Source organism: Mustela lutreola, chromosome X (assembly GCF_030435805.1).
Source record: "Mustela lutreola isolate mMusLut2 chromosome X, mMusLut2.pri, whole genome shotgun sequence".
Classification (NCBI taxonomy): domain Eukaryota; kingdom Metazoa; phylum Chordata; class Mammalia; order Carnivora; family Mustelidae; genus Mustela; species Mustela lutreola.
This window is the reverse complement of record NC_081308.1, coordinates 68,274,875-68,296,817: the sequence shown is the minus strand read 5'-3', so window position 1 is coordinate 68,296,817 and position 21,943 is coordinate 68,274,875. Positions and strand designations below refer to the sequence as shown.

Here is a 21,943-nt window from a genome sequence, read left to right as displayed (position 1 = left end):
TGGAGTGAAGCATGAGGACTCCAGGAGGGGATTATCTCTAATAAAGATGAACAGATTTATCTCAGCAGTTTGAACACACTGGGAACAAATCAGTGTTAAGTACATAGGAAAAAAAAAACATTCAAAACTAACTCCAAAGAAAATTTAAAAAGGTACATAATGGAATCATAGCATACAACATAGCTCAGCTGTGAAGAGTATTCATAATCCCAATACAGACTACTCACCTAATCTTTAACAGAACTATACTGGGGCAAAATGAAGAAGGGGAGTATATGTGGAACAGAGGACAGAGAGAGCTCAATCTTTCCATGTAGGAAACTGATATATAGCTTTTTATAAACATCAAGAAATTGAAAGTGTTAAGTATGTGACTTAGAAACAGGGAGGGTGAATGCCCAAAAAAACCTAAGAGGTAAAAATCTCTGGGGAATGGGAAAATGTGAGGAAGAGGATGAAGCCTCTATTTTGTTGTTGTAAGCCTTAACTGTTTTATTTTCAAATATGGTCATGTGTTTTTAACAGATAAAAATAAAATGTAAAGCACCTGTCACATTATCTGTCATAAAGTATGCCCTCAATAAAGAGTAGATATTTATCTAATCTCCCCTACCTCCCCAACCAATGCTGCCCCATTTCTTGCATTCAGAATGTAATTGATTCAATCCTTTCCCTAAGAGTCTGTCCTCACCCTAACAAAGTATGACAGGAAAATAAAATCCCAGTTTCAATGGATACTTTTATTTATTTCATAGTTCACCAACTTTGCCTCCCTACCTACCTATAATTGGAATTTCATCTTATTTCCATGCTGAGAAGCGAAACAATGACAAAGCTAGTTAGAATAAGCTACTTGAAAAAGAGAAGCTAACACAGCTCATTTTCTTTTAACAGGCAAAATATAAATATATGCACTCTAGAATGCATAATGGCTTAGTTGCTAGGAAATTCAAAGGGGATCTTGAAGAATGTAGGCAAATCCATGGTGCAGTAAAGAGGAGCTGAGATGCTGTGCAACTGCTTAAGGGTTCCTGGTGCTGCACCTCTTGGCCACTAGCTGAATCTTGACATGGGGGAAGATTTTAGCTAATGCCAAGCAGAGATACGGCAAGGACTAAGTTGACTTAGGGGCTGGGCACAGGAACCAAAAGGCAGGAAAGTACTAAACACTGCTGAGAGCATCCACCCCAGGAAGGACTTTACCTGTTTTTGAGAAAGCACACATACACAGACAGCATTACTACAAGACCCACTAAGCCAGATACACCTATCTTCCCAGTAACATGTCCCAATAACATGTCTGCTCTTCCTTTGAACACATGACCAAGATCTGGGTAACTTTCACATTCTGGGTCCCAGGTCTATTAGAGTGTCACCCCTCTGGAGTAAGTCTTCCTCTCTGCCCCTCCCCACCCAAAATGGATGCCAGGAGTGTTATTTGAAGTTCCTCCATTTGTACTGCCCAGGTAATAATGAACACCAATGACAATACCACATACTATCTCCACTCTATTCTACCCACCTGTCACTGCATAATCCCCGGCCTTCCCCCCAGCAAGTCAAATAGGGAAGAATCTCACCTTCCAGGAGCTCTAAACTGGCACCACCCCCAGTGCTCACATGGCTGACTTTATCCTCTGTGTTCCATTTGGCACAGCAAGTAGCAGTGTCTCCACCACCTGTTGAATGAAAGCCAAGTTAAAAATAGAGAAAGGAAACAAAAAGGACTGGCACCAAACTGTAAGGCAATATGCTCTTAAGCCCAAAAGGTAGATGATGAACCCCCAATTCCCTCTCATTAAGAGGGTCCGGTCCTCCAAGAAATGTACACTGGTTCAGCTCTCAAGACTCAACCAGCACCAAGAAACCTAGTAAAAGTTCATCATTTCCCTTCAACTTTCCTCTGATCAGAATTCTACCAGACTACCCTGGCATTAACTTTGTAAAGCACCCTTTACCTATGATGGTGATGCAGCCCCTGGCAGTGGCTTTTACCACCTCATCCATGAGAGCTTTAGTTCCTTGGGCAAAAGCATCCCATTCAAATACGCCCACGGGTCCATTCCACACGATCTGCTTAGCCCGAGCAACTGCCTCAGCGTAGTTCTTGCTGCTCTCAGGACCACAGTCCAAGCCCTAAGGGGAGGAGTTAAAATAGAAGATGACCTACCAAGAAAGTTGCTCTGAAAGTAATGAACACCACCTTCACCAAGAGCTGAACTCAAGGCTGAACACCAGCTTCTTGTAGAACCAAAAGACACCCTTCATTCTTAAGAAGTATAAACCTGCTCACATCCTTTATGGAATATCAAATGGAAGGGAAAACCAGGTTATTTGATAAAAACATTCTTAACCACACTATGACTGTGAAGAACTGAATCAGTAGTTTTCTATCATTTTCTATCATTTCATTTCATCTAGTCATTTCTATCCCTCCCCAGAGGTCCTGTAGCAGTATCTGGGGATATTTTGGTTGTCCCAACTTGGGAGGGAGATAGTTCTGACATCTAGGAGGCTGAAGTCAGGGATGCCGCTCAACACCCTGTGATGTGCAGGACAACACCCCCCAGCAAAACTACCTGAGATGCCAACAACGTGATGTGCAAGACAACACCCCATAGCAAACTACCTGAGATGCCAACAATGCCAAGGTTGAGACAATGATCTATATTCAGTGGTTCTCAAATTTTGGCATGTACTGGAATCACCAAGAGGAATTGTTCTAGCAAAAAAATTCCTGGGCCCAACCTCTAGAGCTCCTGATACATTAAGTCTGGGATAGGGCCAAGAAACTTCCATCTTTTGATGCTATTGTTCTTAGAACCACACTCTTGAGAAACACTGAATAATACCCACAAGTAAGCAAACTAGTATGTCAACATGATACAGCTTTATACAGCTATTACAATGATAATACGTGGCGAACACTACAATGAAATATTTAGTCTTTAATATACACATAACATACATTTTTTTCCTGTTTATAATCAGTACACTTCTGCTACCCTTAATGTTTTTATGTAAGAGTTCTTATACGGTTTTTAGGTAACAACGTAATCCAGAACAGCCCAGATCATGAAAGTATTTAGCACCAAGCCCAGCACATAGTTAAGTCTTAACAACAAATACTAAATAAATTTAGAAACAAAACATAGTTTTGCCCCCTTATTACTGATGAAGACAGCAGCAATCATGCTTTTCCCCCCATGGATTCTCTCCTGAGGAGGGCCTCGCTGCTGCATTTGGAGCCCTTTCTGACAGGGATCTCCTGTAGAGATTCTTTTAAAATGCTGGCTGGTTGAATGAATGAATGAAGGAAGGAAGGAAAAAAGGAAGGAGGAAAGAAAGAACGAAAGAAAGAAATTAAAATGCTTTTGTACACTCCTACCACCACCCACCCTATTGACTCACCATCCAGCCAGCAGGTATGCCAGAGGCCACAGTGGCTTGGCCAGTCTTGGCATTCTCATCAAACTTTTCAGCAGTGACAAAGTCAACAGGCAAGGTAATTTTTACACCATTCTTCTCAGCTTTGGACATCAGGTCTTTGACTATCTTGGCTCCCTCTTCATCAAACAGAGAAGTGCCAATCTATACACAGGAGCCAAAATAAAGATCAGCCTCTATACTAAGAACATGATTAACTCACAAAGCAGACAGGAGCAACAATGCAGTGTAAAGGAACAATTCCAAGACAAAAGGCAACTTTCAAAAAAAAAAAAATAAATGGGAGTTTCGAGGGCTCATGTCAGAAGCTGGTTTTCTTTTTAAATTTATGTAACCTGCTACTTCTGATGGAGAACCACTTCATATCTACTTGGCACTGGTATCCTACCTCCATGTTGTTGAGCACTTTTAGGAAGGTAAAAGCCATTCCACCACCAATAATCATCTCATTGACTTTGTCCAGCATATTACTGATCAGCTGGATCTTGTCTGCAACTTTAGCTCTAGAAGAGAAAGCAAGAATCATCAACAAAAGAATAAATGGTGGACTAAGGAAGTGATATTATATAGTGTCTGAGTTTTTACATCAAGGCACAGAGAAATGTCCCACAAGTGACAAAAGTACTGGCTAACTACTCTGGAAAACAGTATGAAAGCTCCTGCAGAAGTTAAAAATATGACTACTCTATGATCCAGCAATTGTACTAGATATTTACCCAAAATACACAAAAATACTGATTCAAAGGGATACACATGCCCCAATGTTTAACAGCACTGTCAATAATAACCAAGTTATGAAAAGGTCCAAATGTCTATCGACTGATGAATGGATCAAGAATCTGTGGTGTACACACACACACAGCAGACTATTACTCAGTCATAGAAAGAAACCTTGCCACTGCTCAACAATATGGATGGAGCTAGAATGTTATTATGCTAAGTGAAGTCAAGTCAGTCAGAGAAAGACAAATACCGTATGATTTCACTTGTATGTGGAATTTAAAAAACAAAACAGATGAACACAAGGGGTAAAAAAAGAGAGGCAAACCATAAAACAGACTCAGACTGAGGGTTGGTGGGTATGGGGATGGGTTAAATGGATAATGGGTAAGGAGGGGGGCACTTGTTATCATGAGAACTGGCTGTGCACGTAAGTGATGCATCACTAAGTCACCTAAAACCAATATTACACTGTATGTTAACTAACTGGATTTAAAAAAAAAAAACTGTAAACAAAAAAAGTACTGGCTAACGCCCTATGTTTCTTCAACCCAAAAGTCCAATCTGTTTCTAAGAAAACCCCTTAATAGTGTGGTTCTAGACCAAAAGAACTGAGAATACCTACTACTATCTATAGAAACCATGATACCCAAATACATCTCTACTTTGCCCCTTCTCCCCACAAAAACCAGAGTCAAGACAGCTAGTTGTACCTGAGCAAGACTATTAATTATGGGATTCCCCGAACCCACTCAAAACTGTCCCAGGCCAGGGCACGTGGGTGGCATAGTCAGTTAAGTATCTGACACTTGGTTTCAGCTCCAGTCATGATCTCAGGGTCATGAGATCGAGCCCAGAGTCAGGCTCTGTGCTCAACACAGAGTCGGCTTCAAATTCTCTCTCCCTCTGTCCCTCCTGCTTGTGCATGCACTCGCATGCTCTCTCTAAAATATATCAATGTTTAAAAAATGTGGGATGGGACGCCCAGGTGGCTCAGTGTGTTTAAAGCCTCTGCCTTCGGCTCAGGTCATGATCCCAGAGTCCTAGGATCGAGCCCCACATCGGGCTCTCTGCTCAGCAGGGAGTCGGCTTCCCCTCTCTGCTCGCCTCTCTGCCTACTTGTGATCTCTGTCAAATAAATAAAAATCTTTTTTTTTAATTTTTTTTTAAATGTGGGATGGATACTCTACACCTCACATGCCCTGATTCTTCAACAAATCATGTAAAGAAAATAGTAAGAAAAAGGGACTATTACAGAACAGAAAATGCCTAACAACCAAATACAACACATGAACTTCATATGGATCCTTACTCCATGAAGCCAATTATAAAATGACATTTCTGAGATGACAAAGAACTTCTGAATACAGACTAGATATTAGATGACAAACGAAGCTGTTAAAATATGTTAGCTATAACGTGGTGGTTATTTAAAAGAAATCTCTTTATCAGTTATGAGATACATACAGTACTACTAAGTGAAATTATGTCTAAGACTTGCTTAAAAGCACTCCTGATAAAAAATGTGATTGTGAAGCAGTGTACTAGGTGTCTGGGGGCTTATTATACTGTTCTCTCAACTTCTGTATATGGTTCAATGTTTCCACAATAATGTTTTCTTTAATAAAATGTTAAAATTTGCCCCAAAACTGTTACTGGTCTAAGACTACACTGGAAGAAAGCTGGCAAAAACAAGAACACCACACCAAAAAAAACCCCTCCACATCAACTTCCCACAAACAGTTATTTCCAGCTAAGCCTTAAATCTGATGGTTACCACTAGGTGGTACTCACATATTCCAGATCTACAGAAGGATGTAAAGCAAAAGCAGCTCGAATCCTTATCTCCAGAGATGAGAATGAGAGTCTGACCTTTGTAACACAGTGCACAAGAGGGGCAACGCTTCTAGAATGCAGAAAACAACCTATACCCACCTGAATTATTTTTAGGACCCTGATACTGGGCTCATGAATCCTGAAGAACTATGCTACCTGAAACTGACATCCAACTCCAGAGTAAGCTTTCATAGGAAAATGCTGAGTGTGTTCAATCACATGGGGAAAAACAAACATGCTTATAGAAGGGCCAGTAGCATTCAGCCATAAAGAGGGTGCTACCTCGATATCCAAGTGATAGCAAGTCCTCTTATTCAAGCAGCACTAGGTCCCCAACCCCACTCTAAAATTTCTCTTCCTAGACTCTTAACCTGCAATTCTGAAATTTCTATTCTAACTAAGCCACTGGAATATCATTCTCCACGTGGTACCTTTCTCCACAGGAAAAACTGTAAAAAGGTATATAATCTGGAGAAATTAGTTCTAAATGATAAATTAAATACATACATATGAAAAGATGTTCGTAGTTATTCTTGCCAGACTGTATGAACATGGAAGACTCAAGTGCTTCAGAAATTGTTAGATGAGCACCTATGGTCAATCTTTCCCATTCTTCCCTCCAAAACCACTTGCTGTCCTTCTTGGCCCTGCTTTGTCCTAGGAGTCTGACCTGCATGAAGGCACATCACTTGCCCTCGGGCTTCCAGTTGGGTTGTAGGCAACTGGGAGGGGGCGAGGTAGGGGGAACATCAATAGAAGACTGAAGGGAGATCAGAGTATTTCTTCCCCTGGCTCCCTCCTTGCCAGATGCCTCCCTGTCTATCCCTATATTCCCTGAACAAGGCTACAGTTTCTCTCAGAGGGCCCTGGATTTTGGTAACCATTCCTTCCCTTTTGTCCCTTCAGGCCTAGGGAAGGTGAGAGCTGTTGCTGGCCCCACACTACTAAGCTGTACTTTCTGGGTGTCCCTGAACCCTACCCACACATTTGTACATAGTCTCTTTATTAAACTCTCCTTATTTACCCCATCCGATTATGCTTTCGGACCATAATAAGCCACGCAAGTCATGGCCTACTACCAGGCAAACATGCTATTTAAAGCATGATCTTGAAGAGTTCTTCATACCCGCCCAGGATGGCCAGGAAGGGTCGCTCTGGGCATTCCAAAGCCTTGGCAAAGTAGTTCAGCTCCTTCTTCATTAAGAAACCTCCAGCCTTCTGTGGCAGACTGACTCCCACCATGGAGCTAGAAAAGACCAGAGACACTGCAATTTTGGTCAATCTTTAACAATTCTCCCAATTCTAGAGTCCATCTCCTTATCGCTGAAATACCTTCACTTCTGAGATTCCAGGAGACCACGGTTTTCATCCCTAAATTCCAACAAAAATATGGAGGTACAAAACAAGGTTTTTGACTAACAGGGCACAGCCTAGAGGAACAAGTAAAAAGCAACAAACTTGAGTAGGATTGGAGAAACACAACTCAAGTCTTCAAGTCAAGGGTTTAACCATAATAAACAATCAGCCAGTTAGCTAATGGCCAAAGACTCCTCACTTTGCTTCCAGCGTAAGATTCTGACCTTACAATGTTAACAAAGGGAGGGCTCTACCTGAAATTTCCTAAGAGCAACCTCTTCCTGAAGCTCAACAAAAAGATTCACAATTCTTCACATTTTTCCCTTTTATTTCCTCAATAAGGACCAAGAATATTCACAGGAACCACAGTCTTAACTGGCAGCTCCAATTAGAGATAGAAGCTCAAAGTGTGATGTTCTGAGAGCTTGGGCTGCTTGAGTAAACAGAGGATACTCCTCCTAGCTCAATGTCAAAAAAGACTCTTAGTACCTGTGAGCTCGGTGAGCAGTGCCAAAAGCATCATTGACATAGACATCTCCTAGCTTGGAAAGGGAAGCTCGGAAGGCTTCTACTTTGGCTGGCTCAGCTTTAACCTGCAGGGAAAAAAAAAGAAAGAAAACCAACACAGAAAATGTTGATGGCTCCAAGAAGACAACTGTAAAGGCATTTCATACCAAGAGTCCTCCTGAGTATCTCTAAGACCCAGAGTCAGTGCGACAGCAATTTGTACAACTAGAAACAGAATCTATTTCCTCTTCCAAATATTCTAGGTCTTTTGGTCCCTTCTACATTCTGCTCTCCTTCATCCTGCCTCAAATTGCAAAGAAGATTCCTAACCATGGCTTAACCTCTAATCACACAAAGCTAATCACAACCCACTGACCTCTCCCCAAGTCCTAAGATTATCTTTTCTTTTCCTTAGCTTGCTTGCCTCATAGCCTCATTTCAACATATTCTCCTTGCAAAAGTTAGGATTATACTTGACCCAAGCTTCTAGCTACCAAGGCCTTTCTCCAAAGGGAAAGTGGCCCTCACACACATTCTTCATGAGGCTGGAACAGAGAAGGCAGGTGGAAACATCGCAACAGAAAAGAACATATATAGAGAGAGAGAGAGAGAAAGAGAGATAGAAAAAAAATAGAGATAGAGAGAGAATATATATATATATATATATATATATATATATATATATATATATAATTCTATATATTCTATGTAACATTCCCTAGAAGTTAAGCATCTAAGAAAACAAGAAATACACTTCTCCAAAAAAAGAGAAACAAAGTAGTAGTAAAACACTATGGCTTTGAAATGTCTGCTCACTCTCCAGGATACCCCCCACCTAAAAGGGGACATAAAGCAGGATGGCAGGATGAACAAAAACCTCCAGAAAGAAACCAAGCAAAGATGCACGGGGGAACACATCACAGAAAAATATACAGGACAGAACTAATGTTCCTTTTAGTCACTGCCCACTCCCATCCTCCTACATTTCAAGGTGAAGGAGGTTGCCACAAATAACAGGGGTTTTCTTCTAATGACCTTAAGAATGACCTTCTAATGCTAAAACTAAAGACTGTAGAACCTACATAATCTTTCCAGAATGGAATAGTATCTGCCACTGGTGACTAAGATAATCTGTGTTAAGAAAATACTGCCCAAATGGCAGAACACCTGGGTTCTAGGCCCAACTCCAACACTAATTCACTGTGTAACCTTTGGCAAATAGATCTCTGTCCCTGAAATCTTCCCACCTATTAAAAAGGCATGATAACCCCTTAAAGAACTGTCAAAGGAAAAATGGGGCAAACAAGCTCTTCATGAAACAGGCACTACAGAAATTAATAACCAGAACCCACTTCTCAGTTTTGTTCTACCAATAACTAGAAGAAAGAAAATATTCCTAAAAGACCAATGTGGGCACACTGGAAAAAGGAAGTTATTTTATGTCCTTGCTTTTTTTTTTTTAAATCTATTCTGAACTTATTACTGGCTCAAGAAATTCCAAGCACTAAATGGACACTAAATGTAAAGTTAACTAAAAATGTCACAGACTAGAACTGTTAGTTCATCACTTCCTGAATAGGTGGTTTTGTCTCAATCTGCTACCATTTCTAAGTCCTAGAGTCTGTGCAAGTGAGTTTCACTCTAACAGGCACCAAATTTGAGATCAGCACCTGACTCCTACCACTGTACCAAGATTATGCCAAAGGCAGGGTAAGGCAAGACCAGGGCCTAAGGTGCTAAGAAAAGAAACTGCTTGTAAGCAGGTACTCCATGACCTTAAGAAACACCAGAAGCACAACAGGAGACTGAGATACTAGCTTCAAAAAATCTTTCTTTTTTTTTAAGATTTTATTTATTTATTTGACAGGCAGAGATCACAAGTAGGCAGAGAGCCAGGCAGAGAGAGAAAGGAGGAAGCAGGCTCCCCGTGGAGCAGAGAGCCCTATGTGGGGCTCAATCCCAAGACCCTGGGATCATGACCTGAGCTGAAGGCAGAGGCTTGAACCCACTGAGCCACCCAGGCGCCCCAGCTTCAAAGAATCTTATTCCCCAAGACACAAAACACCTAAGGGTAGAAAGTTCTAAAGGATGACTTCAGCTTCTCTTTTACCCATAGGCAAATCCTACATCATCCTCAAAGAGCCAGCTTTATCATTTAATATTTGAATTCTGGCTGTCACATCATAGTAATCTACTTTGTGGATTATCTATGGTTGCTCTTTAATTTTTGTTTTGGGTGGGTTTTTTCTGTGGTCCCTTTGGCATGACAACAGCATAGTTGAGCAATTCCAACAGAGACCATATGCAGTTGTGACTATACTGCCTACAAAGCCTAAGTATTTTACTGTTTGATCCTTTATAGAAGTAGTTTACTGATCTAATGGACTGAGCTATATATAAAGTCCAGCAACACCACTACTGCCTCTAACTTCAGTAAAATGACTGCCTTTTGGAAACTTAAATTTCTTTATAAAATGATGACAACATGTGCACTTCCTTATTTTAAAGGGAATTCAAAAAAATATTTTATACTTCATAAAAAATGTCTCAAATCCAAGGCAGTAGCATCATGACCATCATTTGCCCAACTACAATTTTCCCAGAGTCCCTTTCCACTTGACTTAGTACAAAGTACTTTTTCTGCTCACTTAATTCTTTTATAAGGAAATCCCAATTCTATCACACTAAATTTCAATTTATGGTTTTAAGAGTGCCAAGCTCAACTATTAAATTAATCCCCCTTTTAAATAAGAATATTACTGTCCTTCTATAAAACACCATGGTCTGTTGCTTAGAAAAACTGTTCCAGCCTTGATGGAAAAAAAATCTGAAACTGGCTCTGCAGGAAGAACCCCTGGTACAGCATGGACACCCACCCCCAACAAGTGCCTATGAACATCTGCTATCTGCTCTCAGCACTTGGCAATCATTGGCTACCCTTCAACTAGGATTACCACACACTGTCAGGGAAAAAAAATCCTCATGTATCATAGGCCAAGTGGGGAACAAAGTAACAACTGCAAAAGCACATCCACTGAATACTCTTATACCCAAATGGTATTCACATATTTTTCAAAGGTATTACAAAGCATCTGAGCATGAGAAGGGCTTCTGGGATGCTAGCCAATATTCTATTCCTTGATCCAGGTGGTGGTTACATAGCAGGTGTGTGTGTACTCTGATAATTTATCAAGTCATGCATCTATAGATAGATAGATATAAATAAATAAATTTGTATAAATGCATAGCTTGAATATATATTCATATATACCCCTATATATTCATATTCATTTAAAGATTTTCATGTATATTAAAATAACCCTTAATATATGAATAAAAGGTTATTTTAATTTATTCATATATGAATATTCATTATGTATGAATAACCTTTATATGAATAAACATAAACCTTATCTCATATATATGTACTTATGCTATACTTCAATAAAGAGATATCTAAGGAAAAAATAAACATGATCTACCTCTATTCTTCAATCTCTCAGGGACCCAGTCCCCCTCACCCCTAATAATGTCTGAAGTCACAGGCCCTACCTTATTCCCAGAAGCATCTTTTCCCTTCCCTTCTTCCTCCACATGAAAGCGAAGGTTCTCCAGCAGGATAACAGACCCAGCAGCTGGGTTAGCACAAGCTTTCTCCACTTCTTGGCCCACACAGTCCTTTAAGAACAAAACATCCCTGGGGAGAGCAGGAGATGGAGACAACTGAAAAGTCTGAAAGAACCAGTACATGCTTCACAGCATCTACTGTCAAGAGTCTACCAGCTCCAGAGTCTGGCACTTACTTGCCCAGCAGAGATTTAAGTTCTACAGCAACTGGCTCCAAAGAGTACTTCTCAGGCATGGGGACACCATCTGGCCGGCCAAGATGGCTCATAAGAACAACTGACTTAGCTCCATTGTCCAAGCAGAATTTGATGCTTGGGATGGCAGCCTTGATTCTGCAACAATAAAGAGACACGGGATAGATCAAGGTTACTCCTAGGAATTAGTGGGAATGGTTTTATTTATGGCCTCATGAACTATAAAGCCCCTTTTCTTTTCTAAATTCCCTCAGATTTACTGTTGGGAACTCAGTGATGGTCCTCAGGTTCAGGTTCAAAGGAAGAAGTCAGTTATGATGCCAACCCTCCACCAAGGATTATTCAATCTCATCACATTTTGCCACTTATGCAGAGACCTACCAGAGCAGGACTGAAGCTGCTATCTTTAGAAGGACTTGCTTGCAAGGTTGGCCCTTGGCCAGTGTCTGGGAACCCGGCTTCCAAGTCATCCCTCAAATCTGACATGTGCTGTTCTAATGGACACTGCTCCAAGACTGTAAGAAGTGATTTATACTGAAAACGTGCTTTCTTCTAATAGTCTAGAATTTTGTTGGTTCCAATGCAGAGGGTACCCACTGACCAGCTCCCAGTACAAATCTTAGAAGCCAAATCTCTAATAGCTTCACTGGGCGAAAATAGTGCATGCAACTTCTGCAGTTTCCACGGCTGAAAGGCGAGCACTGGAAGCCCATGCATAGATTTCTCCAGATTTTATGTGTCTTTTCCCCTTGCTGATCTTGTCATGTACCCTGTAATAATAAACTTTGGCAGTGATAACTCTATGCTACATCCTGTCATCCTGTCCTGTGAGTCCTTCTAGTGAATCACTAAGTTATAAAGGTGTCTTGGGGACCCCTCAAACATCCCTCTTATCTGATTGAGGAAGAAATCTAAAATTCCCCAATCCTGACACCATTAAAGGAAATACAGGAAAAAACTTAAAAATGTGTAGTAACTTTTCTCCACCCATTATAGATGCTAAGGCACATTTCCTGGTAGGAAAAAATACATTATATAGAACATGGTTTAAATAATGTCATATTATCTACACTACAGTTTAACTAAAAAATTATTAAACTTCCTTTAAACATGTCAAACTTTTGTCATAACCTTGATACTAACTTTCCACTTTTGCCAGTCTTTTTTTTGAAGATTTTTTAAAGATTTTATCCATTTGACAGAGATCACAAGCAGGCAGAGAAGCAGGCAAGAGTGAGGAAGAAGCAGGCAGAGAGTGAGGAAGAAGCAGGCTCCCCGCTGAGCAGAGAGCCCAACGTGGGGCTCGATCCCAGGACCCCGGGACCATGACCTGAGCCAAAGGCAGAGGCTTTAACCCACTGAGACACCCAGGTGCCCCAGTGAAGGGGATTTTAGATAGGGTGACCAGGGAAATCTCTGATAAGGTGACTGATAAAAACCAAGTTAGGTTTCTAAAATATCTTATGCTATTTGACATATATAAAAACTCACTAACACCAAATAAAGAAGAAACCTTCATTAGGCACAAAGTTTGCCCAAAGAAACAAATTATTCTTCAGGGATATCCCTTATCAGCAAGTTCTATTATTTTTAATGCTTCCTTCTGTTAACTCCATGGATTTCTGAAAATGAAAAAATGTACTCAGATCTGCTTCTCTGCTTTTAATTCATAAAACACCTTGATAGGCATATTTCCAATTTCTTCTGTGTGCTGCAGAAAATAATGAAAAAAGAGATGCCTTGTACAAAACACAGACCTTCCACTATACTGCAGCAGGGAAAATGCCAGTCTCTACCCTGGGACCAGTATCTGAAAATGTTCTGGGTCTAGACCTAGACCGTACAATAAGGCAGCCATTAGCTATGTGTGCCTCTTCAATACTAGGAATAATGACTAGTCCAGATGGTGATGTGCTTGGTGAAAATACATGCTGGATCTTGAAGACTTAACACCAAAAAATTTTTATGTCCCTTTAATTTTTTACTGAATAACTCCTGAATGATTATTTTGGACTTAACTGAATTAAATATAACGTATTACTTAAAATTAAGTTTACCCACTTCTTTTTACCTTTTTAATGTGGCAACTAGAAAATTCTGTATTATATGTGGCTTATATTCTATTTCTATTAGACAACACTGCTCTAGATCATTGGAAAGCACACCTTTCCAGCTCAAACCCCTCATCTGGAATTTAAAATTAAACCTTTTTTTACAATCTAGTCAAAAGCAAGAGTGTACGATCACTTAAAATTTCTGCTTTTGATTTTGGAGTCAAGATATTTAGAATAGCCTAAACTGACTGAAAATACTACTTCTGAAATCTTTTCCCTTGTATCAGAATTCCCCAAAACTGATTTTACCTGAGCCATATGGAATGGAAAGGCTTGTAAAAATACATATAAGCTTTAAATTACTAATATTAAAAAATCCTCTTGCAGAGTTCTTCATTTTGCAAGGGAAGCAAATGCCAGCTCTGATATTCTTTAAAAATAAAAAAAAATTCTTCACATTTTCAAAAAATAGGGAGAGAAAATAAATCACTTAAAATGACTTTTTTCAATTTCTACATTCTCCTAAGAAAGCAGACCACATAGTGGGTTTGTGGAAGGCCAAGACTATATATGGCTTAAGCTACTACACAGTTCTACACTAAAAAAGGAAAACCATTTCATCCTACATACCCACAGGCACACACATCTTAAGCCAAACTCAAGTTTTAGCAGAGACCTTACCTCTGGTTGTTTGTTATCTGGTTGTTCTTCATAGGAACGTTGAAGTCCACTCTAAAAAAGAAGCAAAGTTTCAGATTTCCTCAAAGATTAGGAGAAGCATTTTTAGTGAACCAGTTAAATATGATGGGTGTTCAAAAACCACCTTAATAATCATCAGTGGTATTATAAGACACAGTGGTTAGCCATGGGGAGGCCGGTGGGAGGAGGGAGAGAGAGGACTGGACCAGAAGGTGCTTCTGGGGTTGTCTTGTATTCCTTGACCTGGGTGATTACACAAATGTGTTCATTCTGTGATAATTCTTTGAGCTTATGATCTGTGTCCTTTTAGGTATGTATCTTACACTCTATAAGACAAATTTTTTAAAATAACAAACCTGACTTCACAGGAACTAGCCCTCAAAACCTGGAAAACCAGTTCCACCTAAAAAGAGTTTCATGTGGACCTAGTATGACAGTATGTAATTAATAATGGAGGCTGAATGGGTAAGGGGTAATTAAGGAACATTATCTTGATTGTGATTCCTTTGATATTATTTCTGGGTCCTAGTGAAGCTAACTAGTATCACTCAAAAGAAAAAAAATAAAACATATCAACAGATTATCATTCTTTCTGGAGAAAGCCTGGGGCCTCATGACCAAAAAAAAAAGTACTCTTCAAGCAAAACACAGGCAATAAAAATAAGATAGCTTCTTTCATAAAACCTGAGAGGAGAGGGCGGAACATGTGATCCTGCCTACCTGAGAAACAAGCAATTTAGCAGAGAAGTGATCAGGATGGCACAAGCAAGTAATTTACTGCAGTCTCTCCTTTCTCACCTGACTTTTACCATTTTTTAAGAACCAATAATTTCCTTCCCCCTTCTGTACTCCTTGGAAGCCCAGCTTATTTCAATCTAACTGAAAACAATGTGTGATAGCTAGTTGATAGGGGGCTAAGAGCTGCCTGCCAAGATCCTGTTTAAATGCTTTCTTTCTCATCTGCAGAATGGGGTTAGTATCTACCTCAGAGTGTTACTGTGAGAATTAAATGAGTTAGCATGATCTGTAAAGGGCTTAAAAGAGTACCTGGTACACAATAAGTGCCATACAAATGGCAGCTATTGTATGTGTTAATGCTTCTCCAAAATGTAATTTGTGTTTTAAAAGGCATCAATCTGCCTTTGAAAACACAATCCACTGTTACAAAAAAAGCTAGCACAGTCACATGCTAAGGGGACTATGGGAAGATATGACCTAGTGGAGAAGACTGCTGCCAATGCTCGAGGCCTAGCCGACAGTTACAACATCCTTAGACCTATAAAGACGACCACCAATTTCCTATATTCCTACTCCAACCAACCTCATTGAAGAGATGCCTTTCTAAAGACGGGCTGAGGGAATAAGTCTATATTCAAACATTTTAATTAAGTCTTCAAAAATAAAAGCAGTATGCCTCTGAAGAAATACACTCTATTCAGTTTCAGGCTACCTAACTCTGATTCTAAGCATCTTCTCTAAATATCCCAAACAGGGCGCCTGGGTGGCTCAGTGGGTTAAGCCGCTGCCTTCGGCTCAGGTCATGATCTCAGGGTCCTGGGATCGAGTCCCGCATCAGGCTCTCTGCTCAGCGGGGAGCCTGCTTCCTCCTCTCTCTCTCTGCCTGCCTCTCTGCCTACTTGTGATCTCCCTCTGTCAAATAAATAAATAAATAAAAATCTTTTTAAAAAATAAATAAATAAATATCCCAAACAAAGCCCCTGCCAGCCTTCAAGTACATTCTGATGAGAACAGAGTATTCCATTACTTGTTGTCATTTTCCCTCTTGCAGCCTCCCAGAAAGGCCCATGGTCAAAAGGGCGAATGGCGACAGGCTGAGCACAAGCCACCCTTTTCAGTAATCCCTACTCCCAAGCCCTTACAGGGAGGAAATTCTATGTGCAGAAATAGTCAAGAATCTGTGACAGCTATACAAGCTGATATAACACACCTTACTGAGGAGAACTGGACTTCTCTTTGCCTGTGCTTTACCTCCCTTCATGACCTCCTAGACTCTCAACAACAGCTCTGTTTTTAGCTTCTCCTTCCTGAGGACTCTGCCACAGAAACTGCCCTTGCTTACACATTCTACTTCTTATATTCTATATAAAATCTGTACCCCTTCCTTTTCCACTTCCCTGAAACACTGGTGAGCCTTAGCTTCAGGCATGAACTCAGATTTCACTACACAGCTATCAGAATGGCTGAAATAAAAAAATAATGGCAACACCAAATGCTGGTCAAGATGCAGGAAAACTGATCACTCATGTAAAATAGCATGCCTGATTTGGAAACCAGTCTGGGAATTCAGCATATGATCCAGTGATTTCACTCCTAGGCATTAATCCAAGAGAAATGACAGCATTTGTCCATATCAAGACCTGTCCATGAATATTCAATGTGCACAACAGCTTTGTTAATAGCCCCAAACTAGAAACAAACTGGATGTCCATCACAGGGTGAATGGCTAAACAAACTGTGCAACATTCATATCATGAAGTACTACTCAGCAATATAGAGAAGCGACAACTTGCATAAATCTAGAGGGCATTAAACTGAGTGGGGAAAAAAAAGCCAATCCCAAAAGGTTATATACTGTGATACCACTTATGTAACATTTTTGCAATGACAGAACTTTAGGGGCAGGAAACAGATCAGTAGTTACCAGGGGTTGGAATGGAGTTGAGGGCAGGGGAATAACTCTGTAGAGGCAGAAAGAGGAAGGTCTTGGTGATTCTCAAACTAAAAGAAAAGTTTTGTAACTTGTGGTAGAAATTACACCGATCTATACATATGATAAAACAGCACAGAACTATACACTTTGTCCCAATGTCAACTTCCTACTTCTGATATTGTACTCTAATTTTGTAAGATGTATCCACTGGAGGAAACTGAGGGAACAAAGACTTCTCTGTACTATCTCTGCAACCTCCTTAATTTTGTAAGATGTATCCTCTGGGGGAAACTGAGTGAACAAACTTCTCTGTACTAACTTTGCAACCTCCTGTGAATCTGTAATTATCTTAAAACAAATTGTTAAAAACGCTGATTTAGTCAAGTCTCTGTCACCTGAAATCTCAGGGGTCCAGGCCCACTCCCATTAAAAGCTCTCAAAAGTACCATGCCCACCCTTGGGTCACTGCCCCCAACTGGAAGACTGGGGTATTATGGGTGTCTTAAGGACTTCTCAGCTCAGTTTTTCCTCTCCATTTCTTTTTCCACTGCATCAAGAGCTGCTGCTTAACAAGTTAGAACAGGTTAGAGAAAAGCAGTGAGGTTTAAAACAGAAGACTGGTGGAGGAAGCAAGCAAAAAGGGAAGTGCTTCACCAGTCACCAAAGGAGTTAAGACTGGCAATCCGTGCTGGGAAGAAAGGAAATGACATTGCAAAAATAAGCCGGAAGTTATACTGAAAAGGCGGTAAAGTCAGCTGGAATCCAAAAAAAAAATGGAGGTGGAACCTGGTAATTACCCAGTCAGAGGTTTCTGACTAAAGTTCCCTCAACAAATCAATCTGTTTCCCCCTGGCAACTGAAAGCAGGATCCTTAAGACTTGGCTAACACCAACATCAGAGACATCAGAGTTCTCTTTTGCAGGACGAAAAGGAACCAAATGAAGTAGCCATTACTCAGGAGACCCCATTTCTGAAACACTGCCAGCAACCACCACACAAAGGCACTGAAACAAAAAGAAATTTGTGCTGACAAGGTATAGCTGCCTAGGCTCTTCCAAAAAAATCCCACAAAATTTGACTCTGTTCAAAAGAGATACATTAACAATCAGAGAAAAAGTAACTCCCTGTCCCCAGGCAAAATAAACAGAATTTATCCAGATTTCAGGGGAAAAAATATTGATTGCAACCTTCAGCAGACGAAAAGTCTTTTTGAGTATTTAGAGGACCTGGCTGGAAGTCAAAGGGACCCAAATTCTAGTCCTAGCTCTGCCACCAATTCACTAGTCTGGTGACCCTGGACAGGTAATTTTCCAACAGCAAGAGAGAACTGGCCAATCATTTCAGGTCTCAAGGTTAATCTGTGTTAAATGAAACTTTGAGCCCTTGGACAGCAAGGTATTTCATATTAAGTACAGAGGGAGAAAAGATAAGCACCACCTCAAGTCCCACTCCCAGCCAGCCTAGTTAATCCCTCAAACCAGTTCCCCTGAGAAGATAAAGCCCAAGACTGCAACTGCAGGAAGGTGACCAGCGTGATGCCCCACTTCTGGCCTTTCAGCAGGTGTATCTGGACAGGTCAGCATTGAGCGAAGTAAAGATAGGAGGAGATAATTTAAAAACCTAAAATCCAGTCACATGGCAATGTCCACCTGGCCTGTTTTTCACAGAATCTATCCCCTCTCTTAAGATCACCTGAGGGGTAGAAAAGGCCCTTTTCTAGTACTAGGATGGCTTTGATTACTACTACATCCAGATTGCATCTACTAGGTCATTTGGGAAAATGTAGACACTAAGTGTTTCTCAGGGCCATAAGCTACTGAGTTCTTCTATTTCCACAACAAGGCAGAGGCAGCGACATGCAAAACTAAAAGTGTCCCTGATAAAATCAGAGAAAAGGGTAGAACTGCATTAACTTTTACAGTGCCCACAGTTCTGAAATTCAGAGTGCTCTCCTATGTTTAAGCCTAGGGTGAAGGGAGATTCCCTACAACCTTGTGTGTCTGTTAATATCCAAAAGATGCCCTCACTTGAACCAGCCCAAATTGGCAAAGGGGCTGGATCACACCATTCACATGCCTGTCCATCTATCAACCACTTCCCAAAAAAGATAGGGCTGCACAAGGCTATCAATCAAGCCCTGCCACCCAGGAAACAAGCCACCCTTGGATCCTATCAAGGTTTATCAACAGTCGACCCATCAGTTACATACCCAACTGTCCTGCACTTTGCTCCTAGCTTGCAAATGTACCACACATTACAAAATGATAAATGTAAAAGCTCCATACACCACACTGCTAATTTTGGCATGTTAAGGGACAAGTCCCATGGTAAGTGACCAGGATCCACACGTGCAGAGTAAAAGACACCTAAGTGTAGCCCATCCTCACCTCCACTATCCTGCTTCTCTTGCTTTCTGTGAGGTGAGGCTGAGGAACAGCACGGAAAAGCACCCATGCCTTGATCTACCACGACACTAGCCAGTATGTCTCACCATTCTGATGTAAACCCCATGCCCTGTAGTCCAACGGTGCCGCGCACAGGCCTGTTACATAAGCTCTGCAGAGTATCCTTCACTGTGCCCCACCCCTCCTCCCATCCTCCATGTTTTAGGGGGTCCTACTCCTGAACATCTAAATCAACATCTTTTGGGGGAAACCTCCCTTTTGTGCAGGAACCTTAGAAATCTGTGCCTTTTCTCATCTCTCTAGGATGATCTAGGGCGGTGGGGGAAGGGAAACTAACCAAATGACCTTTCAAGGTCCCTTCTTTGGGGCCTAGGGATTTGAACGCTAAGCATTAGGCCTCACCTCGCCTGGTGGGAGCTGGAGGCGACAGAACTGCATTTCAGGAATAGGAAATAGGGCAAAACGGGTCTTTTGAGCCAGAACTGAGCCCTTCCTCGGTGGATCCACCAGCAAAGGGCAAAAAACGGCTCCCCTTCCGGGTGAAGACAAGGAGGTCAGAAACCGTGAAATTGGGGCAAAGCCTCGGCCACAATGGTGGAAAGCCTCACTCTGCAGGCTCAGAACCCACGGGGCCGAGCGGACGAGTAAGAGCAACTTTGGGCAGGAGCGGAAGCAAGTTGGCTCGGGCCGAATAGACTGCGGCCAAGCCATTGAGAGAAGCACGAGCAAACGTGTAGAATTACCTCATGACGACCCGCTTCCCCTTCACGTCCAGCTTGTCCAGAGTCAGCTTGTTAGAAAGCGACATCCTGGCAATACAAGGACCACGAGGCTGAGAGCCGAAACAGTGGAGAAGAATGCGGCCGACTAGCGCTTCAGTTGCGTGCGGAATGCGGAAAGCTGCCCGGGCCACACCGCCCCGCCTACCGCTCCTCCCCTTCCCCCTCGCGCAGCGCCCGGCGGTTGCTATTGGACGCGGCCGCGACGCGCCAGCACTCTGCCATTGCCTCCGAGGCGCTGTCTGTCTGCGAGAACACTGGTGGGACGTGCGGTTTTCATTTGTCACGTCCGGCACGCAGCAAGCCGCCCCAGACCTTCGTGACTCGAGGGTGGGAGCAGGAGGCGGGGCCGCGGGGTGGGCAGGGGGCGGGGAAGGGCTCGGGGTGGCGCCTCCGGGCGGACAAGGAGAGCGCGAGAGGTCCCGGGCCTCCGCCCCGGTGCACGGAGCCGCTGCAGCGCGGAGCACAGCCACAATGGCCCGAAGAAAAGCACCGCCCCCCAACCCCAGGGATTTCTTGGAAACCCTGCCAGGATTGATGCAAAAGGCGCTTCCCTCTGGAAAACTAATTGGGTTTCCTGGCTCCCCAAAATGGAATTCTAAGCAAGGCTGCTAATAACTGAGACCTCTCAGAATCCGGGAAAGGCCCAGGTCCCCATCTCTTAAAATAAAAAGTGTTCTGTAATTGTTCTGGTTTTGACACAACGCTAATGACAAGGAGATAGCATTTTTCACATATAAACTAATAATGGTCACAAAACTCGGAGGTAAGTATTGCTTTCCTCACTTTGCAGATTAAGTAAATGATGGAGAAAGAGCTTTAGTGGGTTGCTTAGGGATTTAGACCTTGTAAGTGGTGGATTCAAACGCAGGCAGGGCAGATGAAGAGTCCATACATATTATACTGTAATACAGACAGGAAATGGGGACTCCCTGCCCCACACGTTAGCAGAGTTGGCTGGAACTGTAAACAGCATTAGGGGTTCCCTGGAAAAGAAAAACCAGATAGAGGCATGCCTACAGAACAGTCCTAGGAACCATAGGGAGTCCCTCGCGCGCAAACAAGAGGGCCCTTGGCCATGCTGAGGGTAGACATCAAACACGAGGATGCAGGAAGTTAAAGAGTTATCAAAGACACAGGTACAGGTGAATCATCTGGAGGTCTTGAAAAGGAAAAAAGCCACTCTTGTCTTTGGGGCCTGGGGTTTTTAATTGAGGGTGACTGCCTGGTGTATGTGTCCCCTCAGGCATCCAGTAACCGGTTAGAACAAAGACAAGGTGTTATTCCTTAGAGCAAGGGAGTCTTAGCTCTTTGTCTCTTGCCAAGAGCACATACTCTACATTACAAGGCATGTCTAAAGTCAGGTGGAGGTGCAGGCCCTAGGACTAAGCGAAACAGGAGAAGGAATAAAAGCAGATTTTGATGGAGTCCTTCAGTTTCCTTGTTTCAATAGCTTTCTTTTTTTTTTTTTATTTTTTTTCAATTTATTTATTTTCAGAAAAACAGTATTCATTATTTTTTCACCACACCCAGTGCTCCATGCAATCCGTGCCCTCTATAATACCCACCAACTGGTACCCCAACATCCCACCCCCCCACCGCCACTTCAAACCCCTCAGATTGATTTTCAGAGTCCATAGTCTCTCAT

The 21,943-nt window shown here is 41.9% G+C and overlaps 1 protein-coding gene across 1 annotated transcript; it reads right to left on the bottom strand.

Annotated features, from left to right (window-relative positions):
• Positions 1–719: 719 nt before the first annotated feature.
• On the bottom strand, positions 720–20,451 carry PGK1 (phosphoglycerate kinase 1). Its single transcript, XM_059157238.1, has 11 exons — positions 20,260–20,451; positions 14,423–14,473; positions 11,670–11,825; positions 11,419–11,563; positions 7,849–7,952; positions 7,130–7,249; positions 3,836–3,950; positions 3,412–3,591; positions 1,959–2,136; positions 1,581–1,679; positions 720–1,203 (listed from the first exon to the last, which is right to left on the bottom strand). Exons 1-11 carry the CDS (start codon positions 20,322–20,324, stop codon positions 1,163–1,165), a joined length of 1,254 nt encoding a protein of 417 aa, XP_059013221.1. The 5' UTR covers positions 20,325–20,451; the 3' UTR covers positions 720–1,162.
• Between the last annotated feature and the right edge of the window lie 1,492 nt (positions 20,452–21,943).